This window comes from Alligator mississippiensis, chromosome 2 (genome assembly GCF_030867095.1).
Source record: "Alligator mississippiensis isolate rAllMis1 chromosome 2, rAllMis1, whole genome shotgun sequence".
Classification (NCBI taxonomy): domain Eukaryota; kingdom Metazoa; phylum Chordata; order Crocodylia; family Alligatoridae; genus Alligator; species Alligator mississippiensis.
This window is the reverse complement of record NC_081825.1, coordinates 57,510,213-57,527,924: the sequence shown is the minus strand read 5'-3', so window position 1 is coordinate 57,527,924 and position 17,712 is coordinate 57,510,213. Positions and strand designations below refer to the sequence as shown.

Below are 17,712 nucleotides of genomic sequence, written 5' to 3'. Positions count from 1 at the left end.
AACATTTAAATTTTTATTACCAAAAGCTCAAATTTGAGTACATTTCTTAGGTTAATAAATGCTAAATTATTGAATATTCTAGTGTATTTTTAAATATACCAGATAGAGACATGCAGGTAAGCTACCTGTTAAACTTGTTTTCAATGAAGCTGTTATGAATTATCAAAACAATTTGTCTTTTTAATAGTTGATGAACTTGTAATTCAAGTCCATTTTTGTCTTATATATTTAATTAAAAAACGTAGGCAAATGGATCAGTCTCTCTCTCTCTCTCTCTTTCTCTCTTTATATATATATACAGTGCACCAGAGAAGAAGTGTCTTTCCTCAGCAGAGCCTACGTCACAGTCTCTTTATGTTGTTCAGTCACTGGGCAGGTCCTTTTAGCATCATGTTTACTCCCCTGGATAGATACAGTGATAGGAACATGCAAATAAACAGACACCAGTACTGTGCATTAAAGGTATTTTAATACTTGCTGGATTCTGGAAATATATCTCTGTCTTGTATTTATTTACTTCATTAAATATTTTTGCCAGTTTACAATTCCATGCCATTAGTCCAAGGTGGCAGAATTTTATTTGTCCAAACTGAGGTTTAGAGGATAACCCAATAGCCTGCTGCTTTTCCATTATTACAATAATTTTGTTTATTTCTACGGGCCTTGTTACACATTGCACTGAGCTACTCAAATGTTGATCAGTGTTAGTGCCAGTTTGAGTTTAGAGCAGTCATCAGCAGGGATCCTGGATTTCTCACAAATTCTCTGATAAAATATCAAATTTTCTGATTTCACTCCCCCATCTGCATTTTCTGCAATTAAAATAAAACGCCACATTTTGTGTGTGTGTGTGTGTGTGTGTATATCAGTTGAGCACAAAGTTTTGTGGGCCTGGCTGCAGCTGGTCTGGCCAGGCTGTAGTCCCACACATCGCTGTGGGCACAGAAATCTAGGGGGAGTGTGCATCTCCCCCCAGCGCATTGCCTGTGCCCCCCTGCCACCCTGAAGTATTGCCTGTGGGCCCCCAACCCATAGATTTACCTGTGGGAGCTGTTTCTCCACTGCTGCCTGGCTGCCACATGCGTGTGTGCACACGTTACTTCCAGCCTGCAAGAAAACTGATTACTGTGAATCATGGAGAAAATCCATGATTTTCTCCTTTAAAGGAGGAAATCTACGTTTTTCTGCAGCAGGTGGAAAACCCAGATCCCTGGTCATCACACCTTAAGGCTAAAAACCTTCTCTGACTGTCCCCTACCTGCACACCTGTGACTTCCCACTAGAGGGCTGGTGAGCCAAGGCAGACTTCTATCCCTGCTTTGGGGTGGAGGGTGAGGTGGGTTGGTGGGCCAGGAACATGAAGCTGGAAGGCAGAGAGTTAATGGGATGAGGGTGGGTAATTAAATGGGAGGTGGAAAGGAAATGGGGCTGGGGAAAGGTGGTGAAATAAAGGAAGTCAGTCACTGATAGATAAAATAAGTTAAAAAAAAATTAAAAAGAAAGGAAGTAAATTAAAGAAGGTCTTACGTTTTAACACATTGGGATTTGAAATTGGGGTGTGAAAGGTGCTGGTCATACTTCCCAGGGTGGCTGGGAGGTAGGAGTGGTGAGGGAAGGTGCTCTTGAAGGAACTACTGCCCCAGACCCAGGAAGGGAGCCCCAGCTAATGGGGACCTGATCTGACCCCCTACTTTGTTTCCCTCCCCACACCCTCTCTAGACCCCACTCCTGGTCCCCTCCTTGCTCTGTAACTTGGCTAGCTGGCAAGTTTTCTGCAGGCTGTTTGGATGGGGTTGCACCCCGGGGAGTGGCAGGGGGAGTTGCCTTGGTGCCAGAACTGGCTTTTGGGCAGTAGAGCTCAGGGAGTGGAAACTCTGTTCACACAGAACAGGAGGAGAGGGGGCACTGCATCCTGGGATGCTGGAGGACTACAATTTGGGTGGCTCATCTATGGGGAGTGGCCACCCATTAATGGAACATCAGCTGGGTAGCACGGATCAGAGATAAACCTGCTCTGGAGTGGTGTAACTTTAAACTGCCTTAAGTGTGCTTAAAACTAGTTTCAGGTTTAGATGTGTGATCAATCCAGGGGTTAAGAGCTCCAGGAGCTGCTAAAATTAATGTGTAACAACATTCTGTGATACATACAGGTTTATACTAGCTTTTTATGCCCACAGCTGCCAGTCTCTCAAGGAGATAGAATTTCATTATTGTTTCAGTCACTTCATCTGTGCAGTAATGTATTACCAGCCCAAGTAGTGTGCTAGCTCTCAGAGCTTTTCAAGGGAGAGAAATCCTCCTGCCTAGGGATTTAGATGTGTAGGACTGGGTTTGCCTTTTATTGTATAAGATATTAAACAAAGTTCCTCTTAGTTGTGCTGTCTGTGCAGATGTTAGAGTTGGATGTAGCTGCACCTTGCTTATTTTGGTTATTAAAAAGTGATATTGTTTCAATTACTTTCTGAAGGCTATGTCTGCTGTACTGTGTTGTGGCCCTGTTGCAGATAACGTAGGACTCTCATCAGATGGCTATTTATACAAATGGCTGGATAATATTTTGGACTCACAGGATAAAAAGGTAATGTGGACAGTTGAGTTGGCACAGATACTCTACACCAGACTGACTCTGACTGATTTGCAGTGGGTGCCCACTATGTGCTATGTGCATTCTGAGAACTAGAGGAAGATGGCCTTGGCCTCCAAGCAGCTCACACTGAGCAGGCAGACAGAAGTTAAGGGAAAGGGAATAGGAGTAACAGCAGGCAAATTGTATACAATATGTAAACAAATCAAATTGATTCATTGCATCATGAACAGCAGCACAGCAATAGTGGGTCTTTCAGAGACTTAAACAGGGCCAGTCTCCTAAGGTCCCTGGTAAACATTCATTTAATGTGGGAATGGGATCTGATCCCTATCCCAACAACAGTATGTCCTGCCATGTCACGTGCATAGCAGGTAGTGCGATTGTTAGGGTTGGGGATCAGATCCCATCATGCTGTTGCTACTTGCCAGTGCAGGGGGAGACGGGGATCATACTCCTAACCTCCCCCTGCACCAACAAGTTGAAAGAGGAGTGCCTGCAGTTTAGCAGGTCTAGCTGATAGTCATCTCTGGCCCCTAGAACCACACCAGGGATTCAAACTGGCTCCAGTGAGGTTTGGGCTACAGCTCACAATCAGCTGATTGTTGGCTTAAGCCCACACTGCACCAGGGCAGGTTTGGATCCTCGGCTTGGTGAGCTGACAATTAGCTGAATATTGGCCCCAGCTGGGACAGCTCCAGGTCCAATTCAAGACCAGGTCAGGCTGACAATCAGCTGGCTATCAAAACCCTGCACCTGATGGCTCTGGGGCTTCCCTTGCTTAGAGCCTCTGATCTCTGGCAGCCCAGTCAGAGCTGCTGGACACGCGGTTTAAATGGTGGGGAAGTCTGGAGAAGCTTCCTCAGCCTACTCTTTAGAGCTCCCTGGGTGCTGGGAGCCAGAGATGAGGGAACCTCTGCCCATGTCTGGGTCCAAACACCCAGGAAATTTTCAGAAGTGCTCCCGCAGGGCAGCATTCTTTAAAGCTCCCTATGTACTGGGACATGGTGTGGGGCACAAGCAGCTGGGGAGCCTGGAGTTCCTGGTACCTCAGATGCCCATGTCCCACACTTTGAAGGGGCCCTTGCAGCTGGGGAGCAGGGAGCTGCCACTTCCCTAGCTGCCACTTCCATAGGTGCTCCTGGAATTAAAAAATGCAGGCATGCAGCTGAGGCTTTCAGACTTGGGAGACACTCCCTGATGTTAGACTTACAGTGCCTCTCCCCCCTTCTGCCTCTGGAGATCAAAGGGAGGGGGTGCTGGCTCCAGGACCCAGTGCTGCCCCTAGGCAGATTCCACTGATCGGGTAGGGGACAGCTGTGTCCTGGGTCTGCCTTGCATGCCAGATCTCTGTGCTCAGCTGAGTTTGGGATCTGTCTTGGTCAGCCCTGACTTGCCACCTGTTCAGTTTGAGGCATAATACAAACAAGCCACAAAGATGTTACACGTTATATGCAGAATGTCTGTGTGGCACATTTGCTATACTATGATGCCATAAATTGGCTTTAACGTGTGTCCAAGTTACTATTTATCATGTGATTGAAACTTTAATCATGCACATGCTAAATGTAATCTGTGCAAGGGGCCAAAAGGAGACATTTTGCTAGACACTCTGGAGATATGTAGAAAGACTAGATTTCTGCACTACAGAGGTTACAATATTAGGACTCCAATGCAGGAAAGCATATAAGCATGGTGTAGGCCTGTCCCTTAAATTTTATTACAGTTAATGAATTTAGGCATATAACTAAGTGCTGTCCTGCATCCTGTGCTTTCAGGACCAGACTCGGATTAAGATAGAACAAAAGTGAAATAAGAAACAATAGGAAGATAGGGTTTAGGTGATTCTCAGCCTGAGTATTGTGAGATCCTTTGATAGGTTTGTGGAGGTGTGAGAAGCAAGGTGTGAGGGGATGCAGGCTCAGTCTTGTCCCTGCCTAGTTGGTCCCCCACCCCCACTACTTGCCCCCTCAACAAGGAGGTAAGCACTATAATAAATATATTTGTTTTTGAAATAAGGTGCTACCCACTTTACAAAAGTTTATGGAGGGAATCATTGAGTCTAAAGAGGTTGAGAACCACTGGCTTAAGAGGATAAAGGGAAACAAATTGTTTTATAAAATTATACAGACCAGCAGTACATAAGATTTAATTCTATGGAATTGATAAACACTTCAATTTTTTTAATGTTTATTTTAAACAGTGGCCTCTCTCTTTATTTAAAACATTTTTTTTTTTTGCTTTTAAATTACAGTCTATTTATTTAATTTTTACAAATACATGTTGTAAACTGTTGCCTTTTAACCTTTTTTCGTAGTTGAAGTTGTTTATTTTTTTTAATATAGGTTCATCAGTTAGGGTGCGAAGCAGTTATGCTGCTGTTGGAGCTCAATCCTGACCAGAGTAACCTCATGTACTGGGCTGTGGACCGGTGTTACACAGGTTCCAAGCGGGTAGCAGCTGGCTGTTTTAAAGCCATAGCTAGTGTATTCCAAAACAGGTAATAGAAAGATGTCCTAAATTTACAACCTTGTTTTCTAAATTGTAATGTTATGTAAAACTTTTTTTCCTTAAATGGTACATTTTACTGTTATTTTTTTTGCACAGTTGAACTTTTGAAAGCATTGATTATATTATCCTGTACAAGACTTTAAGTGAACATACCTTTACTTACTTATTTAATCTGTATTTAAATTATCTGAATATAAATGTGTTAAGTAAATATGTGCAATTCTTTCCTAGGGATTACCAGTGTGATACAGTGACCCTCTTAAATCTGATACTCTTTAAAGCAGCTGATTCAACTAGGGCTATCTATGAAGTTGCTATGCAACTATTACAGGTTTGTAAGCAGTCTTCATTTTATAATATTTCATGTTTTAAAATGAATTACTCTTGTGTACTAGCAAATATAATTCTAGTATTGTTCAGATTTATTTTTCAGTAGTAACATGTTATATGAACATGAGAATATAAATGCATTATATTTATTCTGTCTATATTAAAGACTTGGTGCAGTCCTTTGGACTGACTAAATTCGCAGATGACAACATATTATGGGGAAACGCGGTCGCAGTAGAGGATAGGCTGGCAATTCAGGCCGACCTGGACAGGCTCGCAGGGTGGGCTGATCAAAACCTGATGATATTCAACACGGAGAAATGCAAGGTGCTCCACCTCAGGAGAAAAAACCTACATCATACTTATAGTCTCGGCAGTGCTACACTCACTAGCACCACGACTGAAAGAGACTTGGGGGTCATGATCAACCACAAGATGAATATGTGCCACCAGTGTGATGCCACAGCTGGCAAAGCAAATAAAACTTTGGCTTGCATCTACCGATGCATCTCAAGCAAGCCCCAATAAGTCATCCTCCCACTTTACTTGAGTTTGGTGAGGCTGCATGTAGAGTACTGCATCCAATTCTGGGCTCCACACTTTAGAAAGGATGTGGCGAAGCTTGAGAGTCCAGAGGAGAGCCATGCACATGATCAGAGATCATCAGGAAGAGAGGAGGCCTTATGAGGAGAGGCTTAGAGGCGTGAGACTCTTCAGCCTGGAAAAGTGAAGGCTCAGGGGTGACTTGGTAGCAGCCTATAAGTATATAAGGAGTGTGCATCAGGAACTACGAGAACATCTGTTCACCAGGGCTCCCCAAGGGAAGACAAGTTTAATGGTCGCAGATTGCTGGAATATTGTTTTAGACTGGACTTAAGGAAAAACTTCTTTACCATCCAGAGTCTGGAATAGACTCCTCCCCCCCTCTTGGGGGGGGCCCCAAGTGATGCAAGCACCTACTCTGGATACCTTTAAGAAACACTTGGATGCTTATCTTGCTGGGGTGATCTGACCCCAACTGACTTCCTTGGACAGGGGGCTGGACCCGATGATCTTGCAAGGTCCCTTCCAGCCCTAATGTCTATTAAATCTTAGCTGGTGTGTAGTAACTTTAGTGGTGCTATGGCTATTTATACAACCTGAAGATATGGGCCCTATTGTGTCCATAGTATTTTCTTTTAAATAAATAGAAAATCTAGTGTGATGATTTCTGATAAGCCATGTGAATGGAGTGTCATACAGCTGTGCCACATGTCCTTAAGAAAAGAAAGCCCATATGAAAGCACAATTCTGTCCTTGTTACCCATTTTCTCCAGTAGCACAGAAGTCTGCTTCTGGCCTTTTTCATGTGGCCAGTGTTTTGCCTGCTTCCCTTGCACTTGTTGGAGAGGGGACAATAGGAAGTATCAGTGTCCACTTACTCCTTTGTATCCTTTCTTAAAGTCTGAAAGGGCTGTACAAATGTGTGATGCATCTTATTCAGTGATATGCAGCTATGTGGCCACACAGAGCTCAGGGGAAGGGGGAGGATTTCCAAAAAAAAGTGCTTGCTGTTGGCAAAACTCCTACTGAATTCAACAGGAATTTTACTGTTGGCTTCAATGGATGCAGAGGTAAGCTTACCAAGGGCCAGATTCTGTCCCACATATTAGGTGCCTAAGGCCATGGACAGGCACTACATTTGTAGTGAGAAATATTCTCTTCTAGCGCTGCAAAAAGTGAGCATGCAATTGCTCAAACAGCTTGTTGTGGAAAACACATGGCAATCCCATGGTGAAATGTTAGCTCTTTTCAACAGCAATGTCTCAGCAGCACAGTTTTCCAGTGCCATGTGTAGCATCCTGAAAAACAATTAACATAAAAGGTGAATGACTTCTCTTGCTCACAGCCTTTTGTGAGTTGTCTTAAGGCTGAGATGGTGTGTTACACAGGTAGGGATGTTAAATTTTTTCAGACACTTGAGCAGTGTGAAGTAGGATTGCATTTAAGTTTGTAAAAGTTGGAGAAGGATCTTGCCACAAGTGTTTTTGAAATTCTCCCCATCCGTCCCGAAGTGAATGTTTGTACTTAAAGCTAGCCAGGCTAAAGCAAAACAGTGCTAACTGCAACTTTCCTAGCTTATCACAGATTTGCCACTTCAAACTTACTTGCATTACCTCACAAAGTCATTTTGAGCAGGATCTATATTAATCAGGAAAAAAAGACTTGGAAATATCCATTAAGCTCTATCATTTCAACCTTCATTATGGCAAATATATATATTCACTGCAATACCACTTAAAGACAGATGTTTGAAAATGATAGCTATGACTTGTTTTTCTAATGCAAAGAAACCCAGATAGCCAAGAATTTATGGCTCCTTCATAGCTAGAACATTTTAAATGATATCCCAAAATATATATTGTGTTTTGTTAGAGGAAAACCTTTTTATCATAACTCTATTTAGTTTCAAGTGCTTGAATTTTATTTCTACAGATCTTGGAACCCAAGATGTTCCGTTATGCTCACAAACTGGAGGTTCAGAGAACTGATGGAGTATTAAGTCAGCCTTCTCCTTTGCCACACCTGTACTCTGTGTCATATTATCAGTTGTCAGAAGAATTGGCAAGGACATATCCTGAGCTAACTCTTGCCATCTTCTCAGGTAATGTACAGTGGTAACATGCCTTAAAATTTTAAAATCCTTTCTCCAGGTAGCTCACTACATCTAAAGCCAATGTACTGCACATTAATTATGGGTGGAGGAAGCTAAGTTTATCATATGGCAATTTTTACCTTTTCAAATCTGAATAAAACAACAGAAACCATATTTTTCAAGTGAAACAGCTGTTTTGACTGACGGACTAACCAGGCCATGAAAGTGTCATCTCTGGTACTAAAACCATTTTTTTACTATGCTTTTAAAAATGTTCTCTCTAGCGCTCACATCTTTGTATTTTCTTCTTTGCTGTATATATCCTAAAAGAGCATCACTCTAATATTCTAAACACTGGCTCACATGGACTAACATAGTATCTGGTATTGTAGGTCATAAAGGGTGCTGACAGACATGAGGAGGGGGATGGAAAAAACCCAGCACTTTACCAGAAGAGACAGTATGTTAGTTTAACCCAGCTGTGCAGCATCCATATAGACCGGGTGCTTTAGTGGGGCTTTTTGGTGCTTTTATCTAATAACTGATTGACTCAGCTGTTAGATAAAAGCGCAAAAAATCCTTGCTGACGTGCCGTCTATGCAGACATTGGGCAAGGTGGGTTCAATTAATGGGATGTCTTTTCTGAGTCTGCACTGTGCTTGGCATAGGAGCATGCCGAACTTAAGTGCCATTTTTTTCCATATCTGTAAGCAGCCAAAATTATTACAGAATCCTAGAGAAATAGGGCTGGAAGGGACCTCAGAGGACAATGTAGTCCAGTGTCCTGCCTGAGACAGGATCATCTGTATCCAAGCCATTTCATACAAACCATAATTTAAACTCTGTGCAAGACGACCATCAACCCTGACACAACACAGACCTAACACCCCCTGGCTCTCCAGGGATCTAGTAGACCTCCTGAGGCTAAAAAGAAAGGCCTACAAAGGATGGAGGATGGGATTCACCTCCACGGAGGAATATTCTGCACTGGTCCGGTCCTGCAGGGAGCAAACGAGGAAAGCCAAGGCTGCAACTGAACTCCAACTAGCTTCGAGCATCAAGGACAATAAAAGTCCTTTTTCAGATACGTGGGGAGCCAGAGGAAAAGCAAGGGCAACATTGGACCCCTGCTAAACCAGATGGGACAGCTGACACCCAGGAAAAAGCCAACCTATTAAATGGGTACTTTGTGTCTGTCTTTCATCAGTCCTATGGGACGCCCATGCCCACTATGGGACAGGGAGGTCCGGGTGAGGGAGATCCCCTGCCCTCCATCAATGCTGACCTTGTGAAGGAACACCTTGAGAGGCTGGATACCTTCAAGTCAGCTGGCCCTGACAATCTACACCCCAAGGTACTCAAGGAGATGGCGAGCATCGTAGCCCAGCCCCTGTCACGGATCTTCGAGAACTCCTGGCGCTCTGGTGTAGTTCCTGAAGACTGGAAGAAGGCCAATGTGGTGCCTATCTTCAAGAAAGAGAAGAAAGTGGAGCCGCCAAACTATAGGCCCATCAGCCTGACCTCTGTCCAGGGGAAGGTCTTAGAAAAGTTTATTAAAGAGGCCATCCTTAATGGACTGGCTGACGCCAACATCCTGAGGGATAGCCAGCATGAGTTTGTTGCGGGTAGGTCTTGCTTGACCAATTGCATTTCCTTCTACGACCAGGTGACCTATCACATGGACAAGGGAGAAGAGATTGATGTCATATATCTTGACTTCAAAAAAGCCTTTGATCTGGTATCCCATGATCACGTCTTGGCGAAATTGGCCAGTTGTGGCTTTGGGTCCACCATGAACTGCTGGCTGGGGAATTGCCTCCATGGTCGGACCCAGAGGGTGATAATTGATGGAAGTCAATCGTCATGGTGCCCTGTGACCAGTGGAGTCCCCCAAGGCTCTGTCCTTGGACCCATATTGTTCAACATCTTCATTAAAGATGTGGACATTGGAGTCAGAAGTGGACAGGCCAAGTTCGCTGATGACGCCAAATATGGGGCAAAGCATCCACACCTGAAGACAGGAGGGTGATCCAGGATGATCTGGACAGGCTCAGCAAATGGGCGGATGAGAACCTGATGGTGTTTAACACTAAAAAATGCAAGATCCTCCACCTTGGGAGGAAAAACCTGCAGCATCCTTATAGGCTCGGCAGTGCTACGTTGGCTAGCACTACGGAAGAAAGAGTCTTGGGGGTCATCATTGACCACAAGATGAACACAAGCCTTCAATGCGATGCTGTGGCTAGTAGTGACCAAAACGCTGGCTTGTATCCATAGATGCTTCTCCAGCAAATCCTGGGATGTCATTCTCCCCTTGTACTTGGCCTTGGTGAGGCCGCAGCTGGAGTACTGCATCCAGTTTTGGGCCCCACAATTCAAAAAGGATGTGGAGAAGCTTGAGAGAGTCCAGAGAAGAGCCACACGCATGATCAGAGGTCAGGAAAACAGACCTTATGACGACAGGCTTTGAGCTATGGGGCTCGTTAGCCTGGAAAAGCGCAGGCTCAGGGGTGATCTGATGGCCACCTGTAAGTTTATCAGGGGTGACCACCAGTATCTGGGGGAATGTTTGTTCACCAGAGCACCCCAAGGGATGACGAGGTCAAACGGTTATAAACTACCACAAGACTGTTTCAGGCTGGACAAAAGGAAGAATTTCTTTAATGTCTGAGCCCCCAAGGTCTGGAATAGCCTGCCATCGGAGGTGGTTCAAGCACCTACATTGAACACCTTCAAGAAAAAATTGGATGCTTATCTTGCTGGGATCCTATGACCCCAGCTGACTTCTTGCCTTCGGGCAGGGGTCTGGACTTGATGATCTTCCAAGGTCCCTTCCAGCCCTAATATCTATGAAATCTATGAAAACCTAACCTGCCACAGGTAAAGCAGAGAAAGTATGGCAGACAATATCTTGCTTTTATAAAATGTTGTTAGTATATACTCAAAAGATCCCAGGTAGAGGGACATGCCCCCCTGTTGCAGAGAGGCAACCCCTTCCCCCCCCCATATCAGTCCATATCAGTTTAACCATGGGAAAAAATTCCTTTTTTGACCCCAAATATGGTGATTGATCGTGACCTTGAGTGGAGGAGCAAGACCCTTTATCCAGGAACCTTTGGCTTTGGTCCTAGCAGGACCATTGGCACAGCCCAGTCAAAGTCCACAGCCTTGACTGTAGCCAACACCTAGTGCCTCTGAGGACAGCTTATAAACACCCTGATACATGTAACAGGAAGAGGGGGCAGGGAGGCAACCAGCAAAGCCCAGAAGCATGGATAATACCTATAGTAGAACATAGGCATATCTGTGTCTAGATTATCCCTGACCAGTGTCTGTGGCTGTGCAACCTCTTCTTGAATGCCTCCAGTGATGGAGAGTCTACAAGTTCTCTAGGCAGTCTGTTCCACTACCTCACTACTCTAGATATCCAATCTAAACTTAGTTTGCTGCAACTTCAAGCCACTAAATTGCTCTGTTATTTTTTCCACAGTCAAAAAGAGTGAAGCTAAGAGCCAGCATTTTCTGATGGGCGCCCTAAGTCTAAAACGTTTGAGAGCCATTGATTTAGGCTATGTCAGTTCCCCTTTACATTCTCTGTAATTCACTTATTGGTCATGCAGACCACCAATATAAAATATAAAATAGCTGCATGTTATTTTCACTTACTCCATCTTAGTTTGAGAGAGAGACATGTACAAAACATTTTTTTAAGTTGTCCATGTTTTTTTAATTTTGGTTAATTTCATTATTATGTAAGGATAAGTACAGACATTCAAAAAGCTCATGGCAAAAGCACTTTGACCCCCACACTTTACTAAAACGCTATCAGTTACAGTGCGTTTGAACTGAAAAGATGTTCACTGTTAGGTGTGGTGGGGAGCAGGGACTTGCATCACTTGAGGCCAGTAGGAAGGGGAAGCCCTTGTACACCTCCCAGCATGCCCTGCAGACTCCCCAGGCTGCTGAAGACTCGCGAGCACAGCTGAATATGCGAGCTATCCCTGGTTGGATACCTAGCATGCGGGAGCAGTGCCCAAATAATATATTTTTTATTTTTTAAGTCTAGATTTCTAACAAGTCTGTCTGAGGTCTCTGCAAAGCTATACAGACGAATGTAGGCAATTCCTTTAGAAAGATTATGAAACTACACAGTAAAACATTCTTTATTTTGTTCTTAATGTATTTTTGAGCTGCCACTAAGACTGGTTATCTTAAGGAAAGAGACTGCTTTATTAAGTTTTCTGTAGAGAAAGGACAGCTATTCTTTGAACTGATGGAATCATGAAGTCACATGTATTTGTTAAAGCACTAATCCTGGAAAGATTAATGCACATGCTTAATTTTACATATTAGGTAAAATCTTGGCCCTCTTGAAGTCAATGGGAGTTTTGCCATTGACTTAAGGGGGCCAGGATTTCACCTGCTGATTTCAAGTATATGTGTAAGCCTCTACAGACTCGAGACCCGTGCCAATTTTAGAGATACTAAGAAGTTCCTCTTAGTTTAACAAACTTTGTCAGTTATAAAATGAAAAAACAATGACAAAACTGTTTTCCTTATTTCTTTTTAATTTACTAATATGAAAACAACACATTTAAATTGGTTTTCTGTTTATTTTTAATTAACACACATTTATTTAACAAAGAACATTTTACTACAGTTTAAAATGGAAACTTATTATCCGCAGTATTTGACCTTTAAAATGTAATTTTGTGTAGCAAAGAATCCATTTAATTGAAACCCATTGCTTTTATTAGGATTATTGGGAAAAAGTTGTTCTAGTTGTTTAAACAAAAGTTTAGGGTGAATTACTGAAACTATAAATATGTCATACAGAAACATTTCTAGTAATATTTACAGATTTGCATTTTTATATATGCAATTTACTTTAAATGACAGAGGTAAGCCAGCGAATTCAAACAGCACACCCTGCAGGAAGACAGGTGATGCTACATTATTTGCTACCATGGATGAACAACATTGAGTTGGTAGATTTGAAACCCTTGCCAACAATCCGACGACAAGATGAAGATGATTCCTTGAAAGACAGAGAGCTAATGGTGAACAGCAGACGCTGGCTACGAGGAGAAGGCTGGGGATCACCACAGGCTACTGCTATGGTTTTAAATAATCTGATGTATATGACAGCAAAGGTAAACATCAATCATATAGTGTTCCATATTATTTGCTTCACTGGGTTGTTAAATCAAGTCGGAGGAGATACTCTGTAGGGCGCTTGATACCAATTAGTTTTAATTGGCAAGCTGCCTTAGGTAGCAGAAAATTCTTCCTTTGTTTATGCAAAAATCATTTTCAAAAACCAGTTCTCCAAATAAACAGGTGTCTAGAAAAAAGCTTTTGTGTGTGTTCTGAGGAATATTAAATGAAGTTCATTGCATGCAAGGTTGTTTTAAATTGGACTATCTCAATGATCTGTGGTTCCAAACTGCTGTCCCAAAGTGTAGCTTTCTAGGTAAACAGATGATCCGTTCATATAATTATAATTATAAAAATATTGAAAACCAGGTTGGTTTCTCCAGATTGTGTGAGGTTTTTTGTTGTTTGTGTCCTCTCTTGCTGTATTTTCTCCTCAGTCATTCTTTCCCTTCTGACCTTCAAGTAAACTGACTGCATCCCAGACTGCATCTGTCCCCTTCTCCAGAAACACTAGGTTCTATGAATGTTGGTGGAGGGGATCTTTCCTCTCCTATCTCTTCTAATCTCTGAAACATTAAGTAAGGTAGATTTGTAGATCCTGTTGCTGGTAGTTATCTGTCCACTGGCTATCTGTCCACTTTCCTGGTATCGGTTGTTTTTCCTATTACAGCAGACTCAACAGGGATAAGGTGAAGGTAAGAGTGAGTTCTAGCATTACTAGCTCTTAGTAGGGAGAGGTTGCATTTCACAATTAAATATCTCTGAAACTTGGCAGCCACGAGTCTCCGCAACATTGGTCAGGACTGTCAGTAGATGGAATGCGTTGGTTAAACTCAGAAAAGTTCCAGTCAAATTTGAATAGCTGGCAGGCATGTTTTGTACACAACTTGTTACTTTGCTTGCTGTAGTGATCCTCCAATAAACATGAGGAATGTATTAAAAAGAAGGAGCACACATGGAAGCTTTGGTGTATGACAACGGCTAAGCAAACATACAGAGCCATTCCATGTGGCCTGCTAAGCTACCAGTGTACCAGGGAGTTCATTGGTTGTGGTCAGGGGTGAGCATGAGTTGCCAAGGCCCTAGGACCCCTGTGGACATGGCCATTAGCAGCAGGGTTGGGAAGGGAGGAGGAGCAAGGGAGGACTGTGCCCATGCAGCCCTAGCTTGTCCTTCTGCCTCTTGGCCTGCTGCCATGGCAGTGAGATGCCACCTGGTCTGCAGCTGCTTGCCCTACTGCCACCACCACTGCTGCCTCTGTGAACTAGTTAAGTCTCCAAGGTGCCACCCTTTCCTACCTTCTGCTTGATTTAGTCAGTGGAAGATCCTTAATCTGTAGTTATTGTGGTATTGTTATCAGAATTTACATAAGGATATCCTAATTTTTTTTTCTAGTATGGTGATGAAGTGGCATGGTCAGAGATAGAAAATGTCTGGACTACTCTAGCAGACAGCTGGCCAAAGAATCTGAAAATAATTCTGCACTTTTTGATCAGCATCTGTGGAGTGAATAGTGAGCCAAGTCTCTTGCCTTATGTAAGTGTTTGATACTGCAGTTCTCCATCATACCCTTACTTTTAAATTTTGATTTGATGTGTAGCAACTCTTCATTGAAGATTACTAAATAGGCCAGTCTGATCCTGCTGCCAGCTCTACAGCTAGCTGCAGCAGACCCACAAGGTGGGTTCCCATGGGTGCTCCCTGGTGCCTTGTTTGCTTCCCCTTTACTACAGGGTAAGGTGCTGTGCCTTGCATGACAAAAATACTGGAGGGTGGTGGGAGGATGTTGTGATTCTGTTTAACCCCTTCCCACCATACACTAAAGAGTGCAGGGCTGCCCAGCTTCTATAGCTGAGCTGCCCCTGCTGTAGCAAAGGGAGCTGGCACAGCTGCCATGTTAAAGATAACATTCCTACCAGCCCAAGCCTTGCATACCACTCAGTGGTTCCTTCTGCCATAAATGACACACATGACACAGGTTGTCCATCCCTAGTGAATTGCAGCATGACACTTGAGAACTGCAAAATGTTTTTACTTTTCAGTATATGTTCACATGTGTAGATACAAAGCTAGCAAGCAACTATAGTATCTGTTCCCATTCTTCACATCTCTCTGCCTTTTGGCTTAATGTGATGGTAGTAAACTTTTGCTTATATGTAATTTGATTTTTTTTCTTTTGAATTTTACCTAGTTGGCCTGTGATAATGATAATACCTGTAGTCTGTTATCAAAAAGTAATGCAGTCATTTTTCCCTTGATCAGTCTAGATTGATCCTTCTTGTCACAGTTTCAAAGGGAAAATGTCTTGTAATTTTGGCAACAATAAATACAATGTTTTGTTCAACAAAAATTTAGGTCAGTTTCATTTATACCCAGTTTCTTTTACATGTCCTAAGAAGGAAAGCCATGGAGGACATAGTTAAATTAGTTATAGCCTCATCCTGGAGATGGCTCTATACCAACTTTGGCATTTATGTGTTTTAAGACTTCCTAGGGAACACCTGCTCTGTAGTGCTGTGGGTGGTAATATCCTTGAATGAACCATGTCAGCCAGGGATTATCAGGTGAACAAATGAGGAACAAATCAGGAACAAATGAGAAGGAAGAGTGTCTTCATGTACAGGTTTCCTAATCTAGTGAGGGAGGTTTTAAACTGGGTTCACTGAGGGATGGTAGAAAAGCCAAGAGTTAAGTAAAGAGTTAGAAGACCCGGATAAAACTTAGTAAGGGGAAGCAATGGTGGAAGCCTTAGCACTGTTCTCAGGAAGAAGATAGAACAATCAGTTAGATACCTGAAATGTTTATATACTAATGTGAGAAGCCTGGGGACTAAATAGGAATACTTGGAAGTTCTCATACAATCACAGAATTATGATGTTATTGGGATTACAGAGGTATGGTGGGAAAGTTCACATGACTGAAGTGCTGTCATGGATGGGCACAACTTGTTCAAGAAGGACAGGTAGGCAGATTCTTAGAATGTATTGGAGATGACTTTTTGATGCAGATGATAGAGAAGGCAACTGGGGAGAAGCTCTTGACTTGCTGCTCACAAGCAAGGAGGAAGTAATTAAGAATGTGAATGTGGAAGGTAACCTGGGTGACAGGGACCCTGACATGACACAGAGTTCAAGATCCTAAGAAGAGGAAGGAGGGAGACCAGTAGCATAAAGGTAGTGGACTTCAGAAAAATAGATTTAATAAACTCAGGGAACTGGTGGGCAAATTCCCCTGGGAAGCAAATCTGAAGGGAAAAGGAGCCCAGGAGTGCTGGCTGCACTTTAAAGAGGCCATATTAAGGGTGCAGAAGCAAGCTGTCCCAATGTAACAAGTCAGCAGCAGGGCCAGTTGGGATTCACCCCAAGTTACTAAAGGAATTGACTGATGTAATTTCACAGCCATTGGCTATCCTATTTGAGAACTCATGGAGAGTTGGGTGAGATGCCCTATGATTGGAAAAAGGCAAATATAGTGCCCATTTTTAAGAAAGGTAAGGAGGATAGAATCATAGATCTGTGGAATTACAGACCTGTCAGTCTGACCTCAATACCTGGCAAGATTATGGAGCAGGTTCTCAAGGAATCTGTTGTGTAGCACCTAGAGGAGAACAAAGTGATCAGGAAGAACCACCACAGATTCACCAAGATCATGTCATGTCTGACCTACCTGATTTCCTTCTATCATGAGCGGACAGGCTCTGTGGATGAAGGAGAACAGTAGACATGATATACCTTCACTTCAGTAAAGCTTTTGACATGGTCTCCCATGACATTCTCATTAAGGGGCTAATGATATACAGACTAGATGAAAGTATTGTAAGGTGGGTACATAACTAGTTGGATCATGTGCTCAACGAGTAGTCATCAATGGCTCGATTTGTGGCTGGGAGGAGACATCAAGTGGGTTGTCCAGGGTCTGTCCTGAGTTCAGTATTGTTTAATATCTTTGTGATTTGGACCATAGAACTGAGTACATGCTTAATAGATTTGTGGATGACTCCAAATTGGGTGGAGTTGCAAACACTCTACAGGGCTGGGCTAGGATTCAGAATGACCTAGATAGGTTGGAGTCTGCAGTCAGTCAGATGAGATTCAACAAAGACAAGTACAAAGTCCTGCACTTGGGATTGGATATCTGAATGCACAAATACAGATGGGGAATGACGGGCTAGGCTGTAGTACTTCAGAGAAGGACAGTGCTGAATATGAGCCAAAAGTTTGTTCTTGTTCTCAAAAAAAAGAAAAAAAAAAAAGAAAAGCCCACAGTATACTGGGTATTAACAGGAGGGTCTTGCAAATCAAGGGAAGTGATTCTTCTGTGCTATTCAGTACAGGTGAGGCCTCATCTGGAGTACTGTGTCCAGTTTTGTGTCTTCCACTTCAGGAAGGATGTGAACAGATTGGTAAGAATGCAGCACAGAGTGACAAAAGTGGTTAGGAGCTTTTAGCAGAGAAAAGATGGGCTTTTTCTGTGACTGTAGAGAACAGACTTAGGA

The 17,712-nt window shown here is 43.0% G+C and overlaps 1 protein-coding gene across 10 annotated transcripts in view; it reads left to right on the top strand.

The window, feature by feature from the left end:
* FRYL (FRY like transcription coactivator) overlaps positions 1–17,712 on the top strand; it is a 323,785-nt gene that overhangs the window by 220,658 nt on the left and 85,415 nt on the right. For all 10 annotated transcript variants that reach the window (XM_059721714.1, XM_059721716.1, XM_059721717.1 and 7 more), the window contains 7 exons: positions 302–462; positions 2,468–2,578; positions 4,930–5,084; positions 5,327–5,426; positions 7,901–8,069; positions 12,960–13,213; positions 14,613–14,753. In XM_059721714.1, coding sequence (XP_059577697.1) covers positions 302–462; positions 2,468–2,578; positions 4,930–5,084; positions 5,327–5,426; positions 7,901–8,069; positions 12,960–13,213; positions 14,613–14,753 — 1,091 coding nt within the window. The remainder of the gene's footprint in view (positions 1–301; positions 463–2,467; positions 2,579–4,929; positions 5,085–5,326; positions 5,427–7,900; positions 8,070–12,959; positions 13,214–14,612; positions 14,754–17,712) is intronic.